This window comes from Dipodomys spectabilis, unplaced genomic scaffold (genome assembly GCF_019054845.1).
Source record: "Dipodomys spectabilis isolate Male_0828 unplaced genomic scaffold, ASM1905484v1 ptg000107l, whole genome shotgun sequence".
NCBI lineage: Eukaryota > Metazoa > Chordata > Mammalia > Rodentia > Heteromyidae > Dipodomys > Dipodomys spectabilis.
The window spans coordinates 7157501-7179048 of NW_024870784.1; the positions used below are offsets into that span (position 1 = coordinate 7157501).

Consider the following 21548-nt stretch of genomic DNA (forward strand, 5'->3'; position numbering starts at 1 on the left):
GACGGTTTCAGGCCCTCTGCCGCCACCCCCGGCCTTGCACCGCTGGGCAGGGACTTGCTGAGCCAGAGGCCAAATCCCAGCGCCTCCTGGGTTTGTTTTTGCTCACGGTGATGATTTTAGTTCGGCTTCACATCTATGTGGTTCCAAGGTGACCTTCAGCGCAGGAGCGGTTCCTCTCATGCCTGATGTGTTTCGTTGTATCACGTTGTTTTCAGCTTGAGGTGTGGCGCTCACTGTGACCGCCACCGGGGCTGGACGCTGCCACCCTGCCGGAAGGGAGCATGGAGTCAGCGAGGGAGGGAAGGGGTTTTCAGAGCACATGGTCCAACCGCTTCAGATTTTGGTGAAGGGAAAAGGAATCCAGGAGCCGAAGATTTGCTCAAGGACAAAGTCAACGCCAAGACCCAGCCACCACTTGCCATTATGAAGGCGCTGGCCTACCCCGGAAGGCTTTCCGCAGTTTCTCCCAGAACACACTGTGTGATCTTGACACTGTGCTGGGGCTTCCTGAGAAGATCCCATTATGAACACCTATGTAATGATCTTAAGAAAGCAGACAAAAAACAACTTCACTGTCCTTAAAAGAAAGGAGATGAGGTGCTCAGAGTAGAAGTTTTAAGGAGATACGAGACGGATGCTTTAACCTTGATTGGAGTTACATCTTCACCATATGATTAATGATGTCTTTGGAGGAAAAACCAGATCATATAATAGATTCCTGGTAGAGAACATAATTGTGAAAGGAGCCATTCTCTGGAGGAAAAGACACACCCCAAGGAAAATGTCACCGTCTTCTGATACAGTAATTACGCTCCCCCAAGGAATCCACTCACGTAGCCAGGTTGATGGACTCACCACTCAGAACAGTATCATTGCCCGTGACACAAGAGAGCCTGTTGTGCCAGTGGGCTTCCTTGATTGCTTCCCGTCGCCCCTCTCTTATTTGTGCCAGTGCTAGGGCTTGAACTCAGGGCCTGGGATGCTATCGTTTAGCTGTTTATTTATTTATTGCTAACGTCTGGTGTTCTACCACGTGAGCCATAATTTCACTTCCAGCTTTTTAGTAGTTAACTGGAGATGAGTTTCATGGACTTTCCTGCTCGGACTGGCTTTGAACTGTGATCTTCAGCTCTTAGCCTCCTGAGTAGCTAGGATTATCGGTGTGAGCCACTTGCTGCCTGGCTTCCGCAGCCCTCATCAAGGCAGCCTGTATGCTCTATAAGGCAGATGTTGTGCTGGCAACGTATTAGGATTTTGTTAAGAAGAGGATCCGCAGCACAGAACTGATAGCGAGAGGAGGGTGAGGCGGGGTTTGTGCGGAGGCGGGGCTGGGCCCGCAGACATCCGGGCGCCCTGGGCCCTGTCAGCACTTGGGGGACTCCGTGCCTGTCCCGTCCCTACCTCACCGGAGCCTTTTCCACTAATTTTCCAAGGTAAATGAGCCCATTGGCTCAGTTTCCTTGGCTCCTGGGCTGATTCGGTAGAGATTCTGCCCACACGACCCGCAGAACCTCATGGCGTGAAGTTTGAAGACTCTCCCTGGTCGTCGCAGTAGGGAAGTGGGGGCTGGGAACCAGGCCAGCCATGGTCAGTCACCAAGCCCCGAGGGGACTCACACTGCACTGCCACACGGGTGCAGTAATTGCAGGTGGCCTTGGTCCTCTTCTTCTCTCTCCCACCGGCCGGCTTCACACGCTTACCCTCACCTCAGGATGCACAGCAGAATTCCACACTCCTTTGGAGAGATGCTCCTGTCTCCTCGGCGGTGAAGGGAGCCTAGGGGTCAGGCCTGCCACCCATAGGTGACTCTGAGAAGTCAGCTACACAGCCCCAAATGACCTGGTGGTGCCATTCAAGCTGGCAGCAAAGGGTGATGCACCTGGAGCTTGCGAGCTGTTTCTTGACCGCTCTCAGTCAGTGCCCCCACATGGCCGCAGGGATGGACACCGTCACCCAGCCCTCCGGCCTCACCCGCCCAGAGCCCAGGAAGGAGGTAAGCACTCTGAGGAGAGGAGCTCCTGCCTCGTCATCTGACTGGTTTGTTTCCGAGCTGTAAAGAATGCCTTTGAACACCGTTCGCACCGCGAGTGCTTTCTCTTCATTTCCATCACTCTTTCACCAAGCTGGTTCTCACAGGCGGGCTAAAGCGAATGGAATGTGCCATTAATAAATCCCTTTCAGGAAATCCACCAGGAGGACTGGATTCCAACCAAGTGCTGGGCTTGATCCAGTCCACTGCAGTAGGGTCAGGAAGCCCAGAGAAGGCAGGTCACCGGTCTCTGCAGCACAGCGGTAGGCTCTCTGAGGGTCAGGCCGCTCAGCTTCGAAGGGGGAATTGTGATGCCCTAGAATGAAGCCTCACTTCTGAGCTCCTTGGGGACTGTCTTGCTAAGATGGCTTTCTTGTGGATCCAAAATGAAATTGCTTGGAATGCTTTAGCCTTGAGAGGAGTGTGGCGGCTCCTGTCTACTTGAAAAGGTTTCCTCTTCGGGGCTGGGGTGTTTCTAAGTGGAGCCCATGGTGAATTCAGAGGACTAGAGAGTTCCTTTCTTTCCTTAGAGCCAGTTCTTAGCTCCTTAGTATCTGGTAACCCTCAGGCACAGATGGGGCCTGAGAGTAGCACCGTGGGTGCTAAGGTCTGAGCCTCTGCCTTAGTGACCCCAGAAAAGGCTTTGAAACCACATGGTTCATCAACTCTCACAGGCTCAGGGGAGACAGGGCATGGGGCTCAGCGCTTGCTGATTTACAGGGGACCTTTGCATCCGGGGCTCTGGCTCAGTTGGCACCTCTCCCTGGAGCCCACTGAATGGGAAGCCAACGCCATCACCCAGATCAGAGGTGTGTGTTTCTAATGCATCAGGTCCCAGGTGGACAGCTTCTGCTGCCGTGGGGTTGGTTGTGGGATCGCCTCTTCTCTTTCGTCCCCTCTGATTGGCAGGCCCTTTCTTCAGCATTCCGTCACGTTGCTGGCAGTGCTCGGTTCTTGGCCTCTGTTGAGCCACTCTGAGGGCTCGAGGTAGGGGTGTGTGTGTGTGTGTGTGTGTGTGTGTGTGTGTGTGTGTGTGTGTGTGTGTGTGTGTGTGTGTGTGTGTGTGTGTGTGTGTGTGTGTGTGTGTGTGTGTGTGTATGGCTGGCGTGCACCTGCCAGCCTGCCTTTAGCACTTCAAAAGCAGGTTTGTATCTGGAAAACTGCACATTCTCCAACTGAAATCCTCCCTTTAAACCAGAACCTGATCCTTAAGTTCAAGAAATAAATACAGGTGACACTTTATTGAACATGAAACCATTTCTTTTGTTTATCACCTGGCAGAAAAAACATGTTAATAACCACACACCTGTTCCTTGTGAGTTCAGTTCTAGAATGAACAGATGGGCTTATTTAAGGAACAAAGGTAACCGTGCGGGTCAGCTGTGATGTGTTTAGAAAGACCATGCTGTCCACCATCCAGCCTTGTCACAAGGCCATAATGTCTGACGGCTGCATGCTGGTGAGGCCTGTAAAGTGCTAGAGTGCTTGCTCTTGAATCAAGCATATCTGACGCTGGCATTTTTGCTCATGCATCTGCTAGACTCCTCACTGATCTCACCAGTGGCTTCACCGCGCACAGTACCAGCTCTGTTGTAGTCACCTTTATACATTTGAGAGAATGGCATCCGTGTCAGATATAAGACATGCCAGATTGACTTCAAGGCTTTGATTAGGACAAGTTGAGACCTATATTTAGAGTTCAAATCTTGGAGCCAGCAGGAGCCTTAGCTGCCCAAGTGACTCCCACGCAGAGAACAAGCCCTCTTGCTCCAGTCTCGGCTGTAGAGTACTTCAACCTCCAGGAACCAAGACTCCTGGAAACAGGGCTTGCACAATACTTCTTCTTAGAAAATACTTGTGAGCTGCAATCTGAACTTAAGTAGTGTTCCTTAGTGGGCCTTAATTCTGCTTTCAGGACCTGGGCAGACGAGTAATCTTGGTGCAGAAGTGAGCTCATAACTTGAGGGTTATTGAGGTAAAACCTAAGAACAACACAATAACCAAGTGCAGGAGAATCCGGGGCTGCCTTGAAAGGAGTGTGGAGTCAGAGTCATGCTTTGAATGGCACTGGGTGGGGGAGGCAGGGAGTGAGACTCCCTTCCAGCAGATTCTTCCTCTTCGGTTGTAAACGGGTAGGGGTGGAGCTCGATGGAAGAGCAGCCCAGGGGTCACCTCCTCTGTTCCTGTACTGTCTTATGGCAGCTTGGTACCACACCATGCCCCCAAAAGTCGCTTGCCCCCAGAACTTTTGGCAGGATTTCCATGGGGTTTCTCTGTTATACATCTTTCCTTCAACTTCTTTGGAGAGAAGTGTTTGGGTGTGTTTTTATTTTTTTTGGGGGGGGGGGTTAATTAAAGCGGATGCTTACTGATCAGAGCTATTGCTTTAGCGCCCTGTCTGGATAAGCACTCGGGGCCCGACTGCCCGCAGCCACCTTATCCAGGAGGAGGCCTCTGGCTCAGAGCCACTTTCTGGTCAAGGGCTTAGCTAGAGGCTTAGCTCTCTGTCTCTATGAAGCCCCCACGGAGGTAGTATTTCAGACCCATGTACAATGAGCTATGTTTAATTTTCCTTGTCCAGTTGATAAACCCAGGCCCTGATGGGGGAGGTGGGGGGAGGATGGGGGAAGAGGGGCCGGGGCTGCGGTGGAAGAAGCTGACACAAAGGTCTGTGTGTGCGGTGAACTCTCTCATGAGCGTGTCAGGGGACAGGTTTGGCTTCTGCCCAACGCTCAGAACCGTCTCCTCCACCTGGCTGGAGGCCGGCCGGGCCTCTGCTCCCTATAGGGTCACAGGAGTCCCTGCACGCGCCATGCTCGACGGTGATCAGCACAGCTCCCGCAGGGGTTGCGGCTGCCGTCCGACTGGCAGCCCTCACCCGGCTTTAAATATTAAGTGGAAACCTTCTCAACCTCCCCTGGGCGGCCAGGTGCTGCCGGATGTGTGCACAGCCGCCGGCCGCCCGGACGCACCTGCTCCACCAGGGGTTCCGTTTGCTCTGACTTGGATCCGGCCGCAGGCTTAGCGGGGAAGCTGCCCGGGAAACTTCCCAAGCCTGGGGAACTCTAAATTCTGAATGACTGGAAGGGAGACCCAGCAACGCGAGGCCTCCGCGGCGCAGGCGCCCGGGCGGGCCCGCGCGCACGCGCGATGCTGGCTCGCGCGTCACCAGCCGCTCTCGCCGAGGTTACTACCGGTCAATGCTCGCGAGTAACCTCGGCGGGCGGGCGGCGCGCCGGGCGGCGGCGCGCGACGCCATTGGCCGATCCTGCCGGGCTCTGTTGCTGAGGCTTTCGGAGGCGGATGCTGAGCTAGGAGCGGCTGGCCTGGTCCCCATGCGTGGCCCCCGGGCCTGCGGGTCCTGGGCCGGGCCCCTGCCTTCCCAGCAGCGGCCGCCCGCCTCGGGGGAGCGTCCGGGTGTGCCAAGGCCCCTGCTCGGTGCGCTCTGCGATGCCGGGTGTGCCAAGGCCCCTGCTCGGTGCGCTCTGCGATGCCGGGTGTGCCAAGGCCCCTGCTCGGGAAGCGTCCGGGTGTGCCAAGGCCCCTGCTCGGTGCGTGCTCGGGAAGCGTCCGGGTGTGCCCAGGCCCCTGCTCCGTCCACCCTGGAGGAGTCCGGGTGTGCCAAGGCCCCTGCTCAGGAAGCGTCCGGGTGTGCCAAGGCCCCTGCTCCGTCCACCCTGGAGGAGTCCGGGTGTGCCAAGGCCCCTGCTCGGGAAGCGTCCGGGTGTGCCAAGGCCCCTGCTCGGTGCGCTCTGCGATGCCGGGTGTGCCAAGGCCCTGCTCGGTGCGCGCTCACCTCCTCCACCCCAGGTCCAGCGTGTGCGGAAGGCGCCAGGACTGTGCTAAAATGGGCTGGTGCACGTGGCGGCGGCTTCTCCATGCTGATGGCGATGCCGATGGCGATGCCCGGGCGCTCCTGGTCTCCGCTGAAGTCTGCCTCGGTCTGGTCAGGAATGGCAGGATAGCAGGAGGCCCTGGAACGGCTGTCACACCACCCTGGGCCCGTGGATCGTGGGGTTGGGCCCCCCCCGATGTCTCCTGAGGTCAACTGAGAGGCAAAGTGCAGTTCCACAGGCCAGCGGCTGCTCTCTGCCTCCTGGAGGAGCGGATCCAGGATGGGTTTGGGGGACCCTGGTCCTAGCAGGCCAGGACCCTGGGTGGCTGTGCAGGGCGCAGCGGCCCTGGTTCTCGGGGGTCTTCGAGGAGCAGGCTCTAGGGCCGGCTCTGGAACCGTGGGGTTTCTCTTTGAAACCAGTGCATGGCTCACAAGGCTGCCCTGAATCCAGTGTCCCTGGGCTGCTGAGTCACCTCCGTCCCGGGCAAGGTCGAGTTGCCCCGGGACTGGAGATGTGTTTCTGCCCCGGGAGGTGTTGTGTGTAACACAGTGGTAATAAATACCAAGCAGGGTTCCTGTCCACTGGGCTCCTTCTGAGTCTGTGGAAAGCCTGGGAGAAAGTGGGTGCTTACAGGGCCTTCCCTGGGGACCAGGGTCTCCCCGGACACTGGCCCGCCGCTGCCTTGCGTCCTTCCGGGCTCTGCCTAGCCTTTTTGAGTTCTGGACCAAATGCAGGGGGACTGCTTGGGGTTCATGATGTTCCCTGTTTGGGGTCTCAGTTGCCTTGGGAGACTGTCTCATTTTCTGATCCTAGAGTTGGCACTTTTGCTAGCCTACAGAGATGACAGTTTTATAGTTCTCATGTATAAACAGACTGAGCTGACACAGGACCACAAAGAGTCCCCCGGGGAGAGGGTGACTAGGATGCACTGAATCTTCTCATGTTTTCCTGAGGTTTTGCCAGGAAGATGGGTGAGAATCCTCACGGCAAGAGGAAGTATTCATTTGGGACCACTTTCTGGTATTCCATCACTAAGGATGACACGATGCATATTGTTAACCTGGGAACACTCCCTGTACAAAAGTCTGAGGGGAAGCGCAGCCTTTACGTTGATGTTCGTATTTTATCAGACTGCCCGGCCTCAGTGGCTCAAGCCTGTAATTCTAGCTACTTGAGAGGAGATTGGGGGATCACAGTTTGGGGCCAGATCAGGCAAAAAGGTCTCTAGACTGTATCTCAACTTAATGGCTGTATTCAGTGTGGTGTTCCTGTTACCCTCGCTGTGGGGCAGGGGAGAGCACAATGGCTGGTTGTGGTGGCACACATCTGTCGCCCTGGCAATGTGGAAAGCACAATCGGGACCACAGTCCCACCTGCCAGCGTCTAAAGGGAGACCCTATCTCAAAAAATAACCAGTACAAGCTAGGCACTGGGCTGGCACTTGCAATCCTCGACACTTAGGAGGTTGAGTTAAGAGGTTGTGTTTCAAGCTAGCTGGGGCAGAAAAGTCCTCAAGATTCCATCCCCAAGTAACCAGCAAAATGCTGAACTGGAGACATGGCTCAAGTGATAGAGTGCCAACCGTGAGCAAGCAAGCTTAAGTGAGAGAGGGAGGTTCTGAGTTCAAGCTTTTGTACCAGGAAAAAAAATGCCACAGGGCCTGTTAGAGTGGCTCACACAGTGCAGAACCTTCCTGGCTATTCCAGGGTCCTGGGTTCAAACCTCAGTACTGTTAAAAAAAAAAAAAAGGCAATAGAAGCTTACCGATTTCCTCTCTCTACAGAGCCACAAATGAGTCTGTCCAGAAAACAGCCAGAATGAGCAGGGAGCCATCTAGCCATGACTTACAGTTCTCTGTGTGCTCTGGGCCACACTCTGTGCTGAGCTGTTTGAGAGACGGGAGGAGTCTGTTGCCATCTCATCATCTTCTCTTTTCCTAGAAGCTTCCGTGCTTAAGAACCATACCTACCTCCGCTCTGGATTGACAGGATCCTATTCTGGAAAGTTCCAGGGATTGAACCTGGCCAGCAGGGCTCTCCTGAGCTCTCCTTGCTGCTTTTTGAGGCCAAGTTTCTCCCCCACCCACTTCCATCTGAACCATCTGTTGCCAAAAGGGTTCATCTTCTCCCTCGAGTTTTCTTAACCTGTGCTCGGCAGCTTCCAGGAATGCAGCCTCCCACACTGGGGAAGGCTCTCCTATTTCCACCCTGACCCTACGGCCAGGAGGCTCCCGGAGCCCTTCCTGCTCCTCTGTCCCTATAACCAGCACGTTGTCCTGTGCTGTTCTGGGCTTCTGCACATGCACTGTCAATTCTCCATGCCCCCCCAGGCCTGAGCATCGCTGCCGGGGAGCCCAGCGGATAGCTCAGGAGAAACCTAGGAAAAGCAAAGCTCCTGGGGACATGGGTTTCCATGATCATCCTGCCGTGTTGGTCCCATGAACCTTCTCTGATTCATCACCGTGGAGATGATTTTCGGGTGCCATTGTAATCAATGGCCAGACCCCTTCCAAGACCGTGTTGGGACGTTAGGTGTGGAGGGGAGCCCGGGATGGTTCTGGTTCAGTCTAGCTGCTTTTAGTGTGCATGTGTGGCAGCACTGGGGATTGAACTCAGTGCCTTATGTTTACTAGGCAGGTGCTCTACCATTTGAGCCATGCCTCCGGCCTCTGTTTACGTTGGGTATTTTTTTTTTTACCATTTTTTTAAATTGTGAAAATACTGTACAGAGGGGTTACAATTATATGGGTAAGATAATGAGCACATTTCTTATCAAGCATTGTAGCCTCCTCCTTTGTTTCCCTTTCCCACCCCTTCGTATCCTTCCCCCCCCCCCCCCATCCTCCCCACTAAAGTTGTAAAGTTCATTTTTCGACTTATTTACATTGGGTATTTTTGAGGTAGGGTTTTGTGTCCTAGTCTGCTTGGACTGAGATCTCTCCTCTTTGTGCTTTCTCATGTCATTGAAGATGACAGACTTACCACCATGCCTAGTCATTGCTTAGAATGGAGTCCTGCGGAGCTTTTTGACTGGGTCCCCTAGGTAGCTTGGGTTACAGGCCTGAGCTACCTGGCCCAGTTTGCCACCTGCATTTGAGTCCTGCCCCCACCAATCAACCTTGTGACCTTGGGCCTGCGTGTCTGCAGGGCAGCAGCGCTCGTAAGCATGCCAGTCCCAGAGGGTGCTGTGGAACAGCCAGGCCACCATTTACAAGGGTCACAGTAGTGACTACTGTGTGTCAGCGTTGTGGCTCAGATTTTGCTAAAGTGTTCCTGTTTACATTCTTAGCTTCCTTAAGGATTTTTCCTCTGACCATTACTGATAATGAACAAATCATCTCACTATTGATTAGCTGTGCACAGGGACTTGCTCTGCCTTCCCAGCAGTTCTGGGGTGAGGGGGTCCTCTCTGCTGTTCTCTTGGGAGGGGTGGAGATAACGTGGCTGGGAATGGTGGGGTAACAACCCCCTGGCATCTGGTTTCTAATCCTGATGCCCTGAATCCTCTGTTCTCCCCAGCAAACAGGGAACAGGTTTGCTGGAGTTGTTCTCTGAGATTTTCTAAGACCTATGCTGGTTTCGTTCTCATGGCTTTTATGAGGACTAAGCCAAGCCCCATTTCAGACATGCTGATAAACATCTTATGCCCTGACATGTACGACATGACACGGGTAACACCTTAGAACTTCTTGGAAGCCTTTGGAGAGCTTTTGGGTCACTGGATGATAAGTTTTGCCTCTTTAAGACTATTTATATTTCAGCATCGACATTAGTGAGTGGCTGGGTGGAAATTTCCACCATTGAAACCGAGCTCTGTTAGCAACTTTACACTTCAGAATTTGCCTCATGAGAGAGGTTAATGTAGGTCATTTTAGGAGGATGTGCGATTTTATCAGGCGCTGGGTATTTTAGTCTTGTGGCTGGATTTTCATGACGGATCATGAAGGGGGTTGTGCCCACAGCTCACTGGCAGCCTGTGGCGGGGACGGTGGCAGTCAGTCCCGGTGCTGGTGACCCTGGCTCAGCCTGGAGCAGAGGCCATGCGTGAATGCTCTTCCTGAACTTGCAAATGTTTACAGTAAATCCTGCATTCTCATGCATTTCCTTTGCAGTAATTCTAGGTTAACATATAACAGAAAAAGGTCAAGATGAATTAATCTAGACACTGAGCTTTAAGTTCTCCTCTTCTCATTACGTACCTCCTTCTCTCCCCTCCTTTCTCCTCCTTTTTTTTCCCCTCCTCTTTTCTTCCCTTTTCTCTTACCTCTCTCCTCCCTTCCCTTACTTTCCTTCTCTCCCTCTCTCTTTCTCAAATGGTACCAAGTACCTTTTAATAACACCTGTCCAGGCAGCGGCAGCCAGGCATGGTATGGTGTGGGGGACATGAGCTCCAGAGTCGGGGTGCAGTTCGGCTCCCACAAGCCAGCCCAGCGCCTGAGGAGTCTCTGCCCTCCCTGTGAGAAGGGAGGAGTAGAAGTAACGCACTTCATGTTGTTGGGTAGAATAGCTTGATGCCTGTGAAGCACTGAAACATAGGTAGTGTTTAATAGCAGTAGCCACAGTTCGTATGAGTATTGTATATAATAAAGTAATAATAATAGAATCAGTACAACGGATGAAAGTGCTTTTGGTATCATTCTGAAAGCAAGTGTGGAGCACAGTGTTGGTCTGAGAGGAAAGCAGAAAGGGCCAGGACAGAGTGGACAGTGCATGTTGGCTCATTGTTCCCGGGGCTTCGCAGGGCCTCATGTGTGCAGCCCCTGTGAGCATCCTATGGGAGGAGAGGAGTTTGGGACTTGCCCAGGGCCACAGAGCTGTGTGTGGCAGAGTCCTGAGTGACCCAGATGCTGGCTCCAGGGCCCCAAGCTGTCAGCCCCTAGGGCTGTGTCTTACCTTTGTGCATCTCTGTGTACAGACAGCATGCTCTTGGGATGGATCCCAGCTTGGATGAGACCTCCCCCAGGCCCGGCTGCCCCTGCTGGCCCAGGGTGTCTGTCCTCCCTCCTCCTCTTCCCCCACCCTCCAATGTGGCTCTCCACAGCTAGCAGATTACAGCGCTCAAGCTGTATGCCTTTGTTGAGTGAAGTCTTCAGATCCTGGGGGCTGGGCGTGGCCTAAGGTCTAGATGAGAGCTCTTCTGGTCATTTGTGGGGGAAATGCCAGGCTTCTGCAATCCTGTACTCCAAATCACAGTCACAGAGGGAGTGTGATATCATTTCATCTTCTGTCCTGGGGCCTGGCAGACTGCTGTGCCCCTCCTAGCACTGGGGACTCCGCGTGTGCTCAGCCTTGGCTTTGGGGGGCTTGGGTTAGGCAGGGGGTACAGCTGAGCCAGGACACCTGCAGTCCATGCCCCTCGTCCCAACGGAAGAAACCTGACTTGGAGTTCAGAGTACCAGACCCCGAGGACCACGCCCAGCCCAAGAGACCCCCACGTGGCTCCTATCAGAGGTCATGAAGGATTCCCAGCGACCCCCCCCCCCCCCCCGGTCGACGGCCATCTCCAGTGACTGTGAAACAGGAATGTGCTGGGTACCTTTGTGCCAGTGACTCAGAGTAAGCTCCAGCAGGAAGAAAGCAGTGTCTCTGGGGACCATCTGGTGAGCGTGGGAGGCTGGCCATGGGTGGAGGCCCATGCTCGGGCGAGTACACACCTGCCACGGGCCCTGCCTTACTTGCTCACACTGGCAGGTGTGGCCTTCAGCACCACCCACAGGAGCCAGGGCGCTGGCAGCAGGTCGGAGGTCCCCAGGGCGTGGACAGGTTCTAGGAGGAGTTCCGTTGTGGTGGATGGCTGTGATGGCGGCTCCAGCCTGGTGGTCTTCAGTCTCATGGAGGAGAACCAGCCGCATGATGTTTGGGGGCAGGTGGTGTGACTGCCTCTCAGGACACTGGCTGAGGACTCGGTCAGCACCCGGCGGGCCGCTGCTCTCACAGCCCTTCCTCAGGACCACCACGCACAAGCGGAAACCCTTCTCCCCAAGACCACAGCAAGCTTGCCGTGGCCAGAAGAGGGATAATGCCTGGCGTGTTTCTGTTGGCAGTTAAAAACACGAGGGGTTCATCATCTTCTAGGGCTTCTGTTAGAAATCCCATGTAGTGCTGCTGCTACAGAGAATCCAGAACAAGGACCTCGTTCTGAGACACATGGTGCATTTTAGTTAAAGCAAAGTCCTAAAGGTGTGTGTGTCTTACCTTTTCCCATTTGTGTTTATGTGGTTGTACTGGGACTTGAACCCGGGGCCTCAGCTTGCTAAGTAGACCTTCTATCATTGAGCCATGCCTCCAGCACTCTTTCACACTATTCTTGAGATAACGGTCTCCCTCTCTGCCTTGAGCAAATGCTGAGCAGGGGTAATGGAGATAAGTCTAGACGTGGTAGAAGGGAGTCCTTGAGCCTCAGGTTGGGGTGTGCAGAGTTTGTCCTGAAAGGAGACAGTGGGCCCTGTCCAGAGAGAGCCAGGAGATGCTCACAGTCCACCACGGAGCTGCGGAGACGGATGGGCCAGGCAGAGCCCTTCCACAGCGAGCCAGCCTGCAGGCTGACGCTCGTGCGTCAGGTAAACACAGGACCACTGTGTGTCCTTACGCCGTCTGTCTCAGGACATCGCGGGGGCCCAGGAGGCGGGCTGGCCTGTGCGTCCCTCATCTCCTCGCAACCATGAGGCTGGGTTGTTGGAAATGGAACCGCCTTCAAGTGGCTGTCCCCACCCGACATGAAAGCGGTGACTCCACCCCATGGCAAGGGTGTGTCCGGCCCTCATGTGGACGAGAAGAGCTGCTCGCTGCCCTTTTCCAGCTGGGAACGCTTCTTAGTGTAAACCTGCAGGGAGAGCGATGAAGGCATGCGCACATGTGCATTCCGTCTGCCTCTGGACGCTCACGAAAGCTGCACCTCCACGGGTGCCCGTGCGGGATTTCTGTTTGCATTTCCTTTTTCTTCCAGAGTTTCAGTTTGGGGTCACAACTGCTGCCACTGACCTCTTAGAACAGCAGTCCTGGCTTTCATAACGAGAGCCAGGTTTTTGTCTGTCTGAGCGTGGGTGTATCAGGTGAGAATCAGCCAGACGGGCCAGCAGCCTGAAGGCACCGGACGGCTCGGAGCGCAGCCACCTGCAAGGTGTGCCGTGTGCCTGTCAGTGAGCCTTTGTGGGATGGGACACGGGAGGGCTAGGAGTGACACCAGTGTCACTGCCTGGCTCCCAGGAAGCCAGAAAGGAGATGGCTCTGAGAGGTGACACCATCTGTCCTGCTCCTCCACGGCCCTGGGAAAACTGGGAAACGGGGACGTAACTGGGCTCATGTGCTCTTTTCTCCCTGGGTTCCCTGGAAGCGATTTTTCTCTGGCTTTTGCAGCTATAAAGATGGTCAGAGCTCGCTGACCGCTGAAACCTTGCTGTTGGTGGGTGGGGCAGTGTGTGTGTGGGGAGAGGGGTATGGTCCGGCTGATGGCTTCCTGAGCAAAAACTCATGATGGCGGAGAAGGGTCTCAGCCACCAGCGCTGCTCCGGCCCCTGAAAATAATCTGGTCACCTTGGAGAGGCAGGTAGAGTCCTCGTCCCTCCTCTTCATTCCAGTGCACAAGCGCACCCCTCACACCACAAAGGCTGGGAAGTGGCTGTCCGCAGGAAGGACACGTGGGATCCCTCAGACTGAACACAGACCAGAAAACCAACCCCACCATCCTGCTGCTTCCTACACCTATGCCCTGCTTCCCTTCTGAATGCTGCCAGTGCTCCTCAGGAGAGGAAGGCCACGCATAGCCCACTTGGGCAGCCAGTCACTGTGGCCGAGTGTTCACTCAAGGGGATTCCAGACATCCCCTAGTCCCCACATGTCCTGGAACGTACAGGCCCGGTGAGCAGGTTTGATTTTCGTCGTGGGAAAGCTGACCTCACAGACATGGAGTGCTAGGAGCGGGGCTGGTGGGAATGGCACCGTATGCCCAATTGTCTCCCACGGGAGATGGTGGCAGGTCTACAGAAGGAGCCTTGGGCTGCTCAGAATTCCCCTTCTCTACATCCAGGCAAACTTGAGTGCCAACACACCTCGCTGGGAAGCTTGGAAGAGGCCCATTTCAAACCTGGTCAACTTGCAGGCAGCTCAAGATGAAGGAAGAAAGGGGTGATAATCTCATCGCCCTGGGGCCTCCGCTGGTGGCCACAGGGTTACTTGTGGTCACAGGTCCCTCTTGTTTGCTCACAATTATGTTTATGACCTATTTAACCTCCTCCCCCCACCCCCCCACAGGTTAGAGTCCTGAGCTGTCCCTGAGGCATTTGACATTTGCACAATCCTAAACAAAGGCCAGTTTCTCAGTGCCCAGATATCACCTGGTCCCTACCCAGCTTGCTGTGGCAGATAACACACCTTTGCTATGCAGCTAAAAAAATAAAACTCAAACCCTCCAGCTCATACCTATAATCCTAGCTACTCAGGAGGCTGAGATCAGAGGATTGCGGTTCAAAGCCAGCCTGGGCAGGAAAGTCCGTGAGACTCTGATCTCCAATAAACCACCAGAAAACAGGAAGTGGTTCTGTGGCTCAAGTGGTAGAGCACTAGCCTTGAGCTGAAGAGCTGAGGGACAGCGCCCAGGCCCAGAGTTTAGGCCCCATGACCAACAACAAAAAATAAAAATAAAAAAAACTCAATGTCCCACCTCCCCCAGATCTCTCCAGAAACATCTGCCCCTTCTTAGACCACTGGTTAATGACACCCAAGTGAGTGAGTCACTCGTGTTATTTCTCTAGGTACCCAGGATGGTTCTCTGGGCCTCAGCTGACTTTCCACTGATGGCAGAGCAACACACCTGCTCTTGTTCCTTTGTTGCTGGGTGCCGGTCGAATCTGATGGGTAGAGGGAGCCAGGGAAGGTTTGGCTGCTCTGTCTGGTCTAGCCTAGGTGCTTACCTCCCTGGGTAGTGGAGCTGCCTGGGGGTGGCTGAAGTGATGGGAATCTTGCTTCCTCTGCTGACCTGCTGTGTGGTCTTGGGCAGGTGTTCACTTTCTTTGGGCCCTTGTGTTTTGTCTGCAAGGTAAGGGGAAGGGTACATCCGCGTGCCTGCTGAGAAGCACACCCAGAGTGCCGTGAGCAGAGTTGTCATGTGCCACCCATTCTGTGGCTCGCAGGACACCACGTTTCCATGACAGGATGCGCTCTGACGGCACTTGCCGGAGAGCCTTTGCAGTGTTGACAGGGATGGCACGCGCAGTGAGCTAGCTCGGCTTCTGGAACTGTTTTCTGGCAGAGGTCAGCTCACCGAGTGACCATAGCCCAGCCTGGCAGGGGTCCTGGGCCAGCAAGCAGGGCTTTAAGAGGCTCTTAAGGAACAACTTCCTGTCTAAAAAGGAAGTGCTCTCATTTTTTTTCCCATGGGCAAAAGGATGCTGTGTTGATTTCCAAGGAAGGAAACAATCTTTTTCCCCCCTCTTTCGGGGGAAAATGCTTCTGTCTGTGTGAAAACCAGCGGTACTGGGGTCTACTCAAGACCCCAGAATAGCCCTCAGCGACCAGAGGCCATGAGTGCTTCTGGGGCCGGGCATATTCCCGCTGCTGCTCCAGGACTGGGGACCCAGCCGTGTACAGAGCAGGTCTTTTCTGCACGTGTTCCATGCTTTGGGAGAACTTGCATCTGAAAGCCACTCATGCTGAAATAACACACTAGGCCCACTGATCACTGTCACCCAAGGACTGACTGGAGGTTTCGGTGCCATTTACCTGGGCTAGCTCTGAAACTCAGGGAAGCATAGGCAGCTGTATCCGAAGAGGCTTCTGGATCCTTCTTGCTAGTCTTAACACATGCTGCCTCGTTCCCCAGTGAGGTCTGTCTTGCTAGGAGAAATGAGAGGTGACAACCAATATGGTGGCTGTCACTCTGAGTTCGCTTGTGCAGTGAACCCGTTCTGCTCATTAGCTCCACAGACACCCATTTAGTAGCCACATATGCCAGGCCTGGTACAGAGACACAGGTCTGGTGATGAAGCCAGCCAATCCTGGTCACAGCCAGTCCTGGTCACAGTCTCGCAGAGCTGGCGCTCTCTCAGCTCCACGGAGCAACACTGAACCAGGATGCAAACTCGAGCATGCGCATGGGCATGTCAGGCGCCTGTGCTCAGACTGGGTGCTCAGGGTGGTCGGGCGTGCATTTAGGGGAAACAGTCTTGTTCAAATGTTTCCTCCTCTTCCTCCTGATCACTGCAACTCGGATGTGCATGGCTTTCCGGATTGCTAATGGCCGGGGTGGGACTCATCCCCAAGGCATCACTGAGAAACCTCTCAGCACCCACGTGCTGGTACGTGTTGCTAAGTGGCTGTTAGAACCCCTAGACCCTCATCCACCCAGGTGTGAGAGTGTGCACTGGCCAGGGTGCAGTGATCAGAGCTGGAAAGCAGAGATTCCTGCTTCTCAGAGAGAAAGAGAGGGAGAGAAAAGGGAGGGGGAGGGAGGGAAAAGGAAGAAAAGGAAAACAGGCGAGGATCAGAGGGAGAAAAGTAGAAGGAAGAGAAGTAGATGGAGTAATGTGGAAGAGAAAGAGAGCAGAGAAGGATGGGGGACTCAGGGAAGCTGTGGGGGGGCACCCAGCTGGCGATAGGCATGGGCCAGGGGAGGGGAATGCTGGGAATGCTGGGAAGGGTGGAAGGCCAGTCCCATCTTTGATCCGCGGCTGTGGCTCTCAAACATTTCTGCCTCCAGTGGTGGGTAATGAGCAGAGGCTGTGTCCTGCTTCTCAGGCCTCCTGGCTCTCTCCCCGCTCCTCACCCGTGAGTGGCAGCGTGAGGCTCCTCTAGGGTAGATTCTATCAGGCTTGGAGCTGAACTAAAGCCCTGTGAGTAGCCCCAAAGGACCAGGACATCTCCTCCTGTTTCTCCCAAGGTTGTGTGGTCCTAGGAAGCAAATTGTGCAGTCAGGTGTGGACCCCGAGCGTCATCTCCTGCATGTCTGCAGATGGCCTCTCTTCCTTGCCACCGAGCTCTGGACCCCAGAACTTCTGGAGCCCAGGCTGCAGGCTGATGCGAGGACCTTGGCAGGAACATAACCTGCCTATCGTCCACTGTCTGGTTCCCGATGTCCCTCCTCTTTGAGTTGTCAGTGGTCAACGGGACATATTGGTTCAAGAACTGGTTTTGTTGGCTCTTGAAGAATCTATGACCCTTCTAAGGGTGTTAAGCTGCCTGGGTTTTTGTTTTGATTTGTTTTGTCAGTTGTGGGGCCTAAACTCTGGGCCTGGGCGCTGTCCCTCAGCTCTTCAGCTCAAGGCTAGCATTCTACTGCTTGAGCACAGCACCACTTCTGGCTTTTTCTGCTTATGTGGTGCTGAGGACTCGAACCCAGGGCCCAATGCATGCAAGGCAAGCACTCTACCACTGAGCCACCTTCCCAGCCCTGCCTGATTTCTTCTTTGCAGATGGCACTCACATAAAACACCGTGCCAGCCCCCTTCCCACCCTTCTCTGTCTCTTGAGTTCTGGTCTATGGTTTTGGTCTGGGTTCTGGTCTCTCATCTTCTTTGATTGTAGGTTTTGCACTCTGGTCTCTGACTGGGTTCTGGGTTCTGAATTATTACTTGATGGTCTGGATCTGGATTCTTGGTTCCAAGTTCTGGTCCGGGTTTGGGTTCTGGGTTCTGGGTTCAGGTCTAGTTCTGATTTCTGATCTGAGTTTCTGGGTTCTGAGTTCTGGTCTGGCTTCTAAATTCTGATCTGGTCTCTAGATTCTGAGCTCTGATCTGTGGTTCTGGGTTCTGAATTCTGGTCTACGCTCTCTTTGGACTCTGGGTTCCAAGTTCTGCTTTGGTCTCTGTCTGGGCTCCGGTGTGGCTGTTTTAAAGACTGCATCTGCCCCTCACAGGTCTGATGGGTGGCTGTGAGTACCCTGTCTCGGTGGTCTTTGTACCACCCTGGGCACACACTACCCCAGCCCAAGATGGGAGCGGCACTTGGGGGCAGGAAGGTGCTGGCGCAGCCCTTCCGGCTGCACACACCAGCGGTCAGCCCAGCGACCTGGCCTCTGGCCTCTGGCTCTCAGGGTCCAGCTGGTGATCAGCTCTGAACTTGGGGAGGAAACAGCCCCAAGGAAAATGTGCTCGCGAGTAACCCCGACTCCAGCTTGAGCAGCTGCCGCAGTAATGAGAGGGTGCCTGGTATTTAGCGCTCACTCCCTGGTGATGTCACTCAGAACCCCTGGGAGCCTCTTGCCCAGCTACTCAGCCCCGAGCCGCGCAGTTCCATCTGGGGAAGCCCTGGGACCAGTCTTGTTCAGGGTCTCTGCCTCCCCAGCTCTTCCGTCTGCCCATCCTCTGCGTGACACCAGCTCTTCGGGCTCCGGGCCCCTCTCAGACAATTCCCCTCGGCCCACCCATGCTTCTTGGTCGCTAACTAGCCCTTGCCAGTGGCACTGGGTCCGGGTGCAGCTCTGAGCTGCTCTCTGCACCCTGCATTTGTTTCTGGGCCCCCTTTCCCACTGGGATGACTCTGTACTCCCGGGGCCCACAGCTTCTCTTCTTAATGAGTCAGAGTAGCGGGGACACAGGCTTCCTGCCCTTCCCTTCCCTTCCTCTCCGCCTCGCTCAAACAAGGCCTCAGGGACTCTCCTGGTGGCAGGTTGGAAGGTTCAGATGTCCTATCTGTGCAAGATGTGAAGGCAGCAGGGAGAAAGCTCCCTGGGGCCCAGATGCTGGCAGACATACAGGCTTGGGTGCCCAGCAGAGCCGGGGGAGAGAGACAGGACAGGGGCCCCTAAGGCAAGCCCCCCAAGAGTCCCCGTCTCACAAACTGCCTGTCAGCATTCTGTGCAGGGGCTGAAGTTGTAAAGGCTCCATTCCCGTTGGCAAGGGTGAGGAAGGCTGCCTCCCCACCCGACGCCGTCCCGCACCCCGTCGCTCAGCTGGAAGTCTTAGCTGTGAACCCCACTGCTTCGATTTATCTTTTCTAGCACGTGTAAACAGCCCACTTGAAAATACAGTGTGTGGCTTTGCAGATCTCTTCCTCTTTTGTAGAGCTTTCAGATGAGAGACTTGGCAGAAATTCTAAAGCCATTTGATGTGATTGCATGATGATGGCCAACTTTCAATTATTAATTAAGGAATTAATAATGTATTGATTAATTATAAAGTGATTCCGGACAAATGGATCCCGTATCAATAATTGATATATAAAGTAGAAGTAAATAACTTGTAAATGAAATGTGAAGCGAGTTGCTTAATTAATTCAGGCACACGCACAGCACCCCGGGCTAGGAGCAGCCCGGCAGAAGGTGCTGTGCTGAGTCAGGCTCTGCTTACACCCCAGGGCCTCCTCACTCTGAAATGGGGATGGCGGATCCTCGTGGACTAAATAATACAGAGGAAAGTGCCTCGTCCACTCCGAAGCAGCGTGCCTGCACTGTAGTGCTCATCATGATAACCTGTTCAGTGCAACCCAGGACTAAGACAAGGGAAGGGGAGAGAGGCAGGGCTCGGGGTCTGCTTTGTAGCCTCAGATGCAGGGTTTTAAAGTGCAGATGGAGAGCGATGCTTTTGGCACCACTTCTGAGTCAAATGTGTGTATTGGCGTGTTTTGCACGGGGGGCGGGGGGAAGAGGGGTCGAATGTGATGATCCACGTGATAGAAATGGATGTGATCTGCTTCTGCAGGATACAAGACCCTTCTGAAAGGAATCTCGGGAAAATTCAACAGTGGAGAGCTGGTGGCCATCATGGGCCCCTCGGGGGCCGGGAAGTCCACGCTCATGAACATCCTGGCTGGGTACAGGTGAGCAAGCCCTGCCAGGCCCAGCGTTCCCCCGGTTCGGGGCCCGCACTACAAGGGTACCGCTGCGCCCATTGCCACAGCTTGCTGCCTGCGCAGAGTGGCAGCTGCTCCAGGCTCCGCTCACGGGGCTCCGGTGGAGGTCGGTGTGTGTCCGCATCCAGGAATCCCTGAAGGAGACAAGGCTCAGAGCTAAAGGGCCTTCCCTGCCGATAGCCACACGTGGACAGGAGTGGGGGCCACAGGCGGGTGGACAAGGCAGCGTCCTACGTGAGCTCAGTTCTCTGGGGGCAGGAAGACGTAGGGAGACTTTGTGACAGTTGAATGCATTGAATGCATAAGGCAAGGCACAGGGGAAGAGGACCAGCCGGGCTGAGCCTTCTGCTTTCTGTGAGTTGTTTGGAACTCTACAGGCCAGATTCCCTGGTGTTGTTGGTTTATTATAAACGGGATCTTGAAAAGTATTTGAAAATGCTTTCTGGCTCTTTAGAGTGCTCATAGGTTCCATGTGATAACTTTGGTAAATATGTAGACTGGGTCTTGAATCCAATCCCGTGTCTGTCCCTCCATCCCTCGGTTATCTACCTGGTACGTGAGTCTGCAGGGAAGAGCCGGGAGGGGGTCCTCCAAGCCCCGGAGGGGGCTGCGGCAGGATGAGAGCTGACAATCCCCCCTCTGCTTGGGTTTGCAGAGAGACCGGCATGAAGGGCGCAGTCCTCATCAACGGCATGCCCCGGGACCTGCGCTGCTTCCGGAAGGTGTCCTGCTACATCATGCAGGACGACATGCTCCTGCCACACCTCACCGTGCAGGAGGCCATGATGGTGAGCCTCCTGCTCTGCTGGCTGCGCCCCTCCCCTCCCCTCCGCCCTTCCCCCGCCTCTCCTCTCCCCTCCCCTCCTTTCCCCTCCTTTCCTTCCCATCCCTCTCTTCCTGTCCCCTCCCCTCCCCCCTCTCCTCTCCCCTCTCCCATTTCCTCTCCGGTTCTCTTTTCTCCTCTCCCTGACATTGCTCTGACAGGGCTGCCCCTGGCTGTCTTCCAGGCCCTGCACAGATGTTCCTACTAGCAGAGTTGTAGCCCCAGGCTCCATATTTGAACAAGGACATGGAAAATAAGCCCCAAGACCATGGTTTTTAATGAACCTTATCTGGCGAAGTTCTGGTTGAGTTTCTAAGACTGTAGAGCCCTGAGGGGAGACCATTTCCACCAGCCACGGTCTCCCCACACGCCACGCGGCACCACTCCGCCCGCGGTCCCTGAGTTACTCTGGGGCTCTGGCCAAGCCCCAGTGCTCCCAGCGCCCTGACTCATCGGGGCTGCCAGGTGAGGGTCCGGCGTCAGCGCTAGCTGAGCGCCACCGGGTCCGGGCGTCACGTTCACAGGCCCCGAGCGGTGTGAGCTCGGGGGGCAGATGTGAAACAGAACCTCCACAACTGCCGCCCAGCGCCCAGCCGTGCCGTGAGGCGGAGCTCTGCATTCCAAAAGGCCTCCTCAGGTCACCGCTGCGTGCCTGCCACTTCCTCCTCCGCCTCAGCTCTGAAGCCTCGGTCTCCTCCTCTGAGAGACTGTGCAGGGCTGGCTGCATTGGTGGCTGGGAGGGGGCAGGGGGACCCGCAGACCTCACACTGCGGTGGTTGTAAAAACCCGTCACTGCTCTTCCACTCCCAGCATGCCGTCTGAGGGTAAATCCTGACGAGGATAAAAACCTGCATGGTGTTCAGACGTACCTTTCCTCTTGAGCCTCAGAAGTAGCCTGGTGGTACCCGTACAATGGGCCTCTCTCCACAGACCGTGACCAACTCCTGGGACTCTGGGCTGCTAGGGCCATTTATGAAAAGGCCAGCCTGCAATGGGAGCTTCCAGTTCAAAGGGGATTTGATCTGAGCGCAGAGGCTCATGCTGCTGTGCCAGGCAGAGAGCTGTGAACGTCGTGCCTC

At 55.0% G+C, this 21548-nt stretch overlaps 1 protein-coding gene across 2 annotated transcripts in view; it reads left to right on the forward strand.

The window, feature by feature from the left end:
• The window catches only part of Abcg1 (ATP binding cassette subfamily G member 1), a 50039-nt gene that overhangs the window by 9296 nt on the left and 19195 nt on the right, over positions 1 to 21548 (forward strand). For both annotated transcript variants that reach the window (XM_042687285.1, XM_042687286.1), the window contains exons 3-4: positions 19496 to 19613; positions 20302 to 20434. In XM_042687285.1, the coding sequence (XP_042543219.1) occupies positions 19496 to 19613; positions 20302 to 20434 (251 nt within the window). The remainder of the gene's footprint in view (positions 1 to 19495; positions 19614 to 20301; positions 20435 to 21548) is intronic.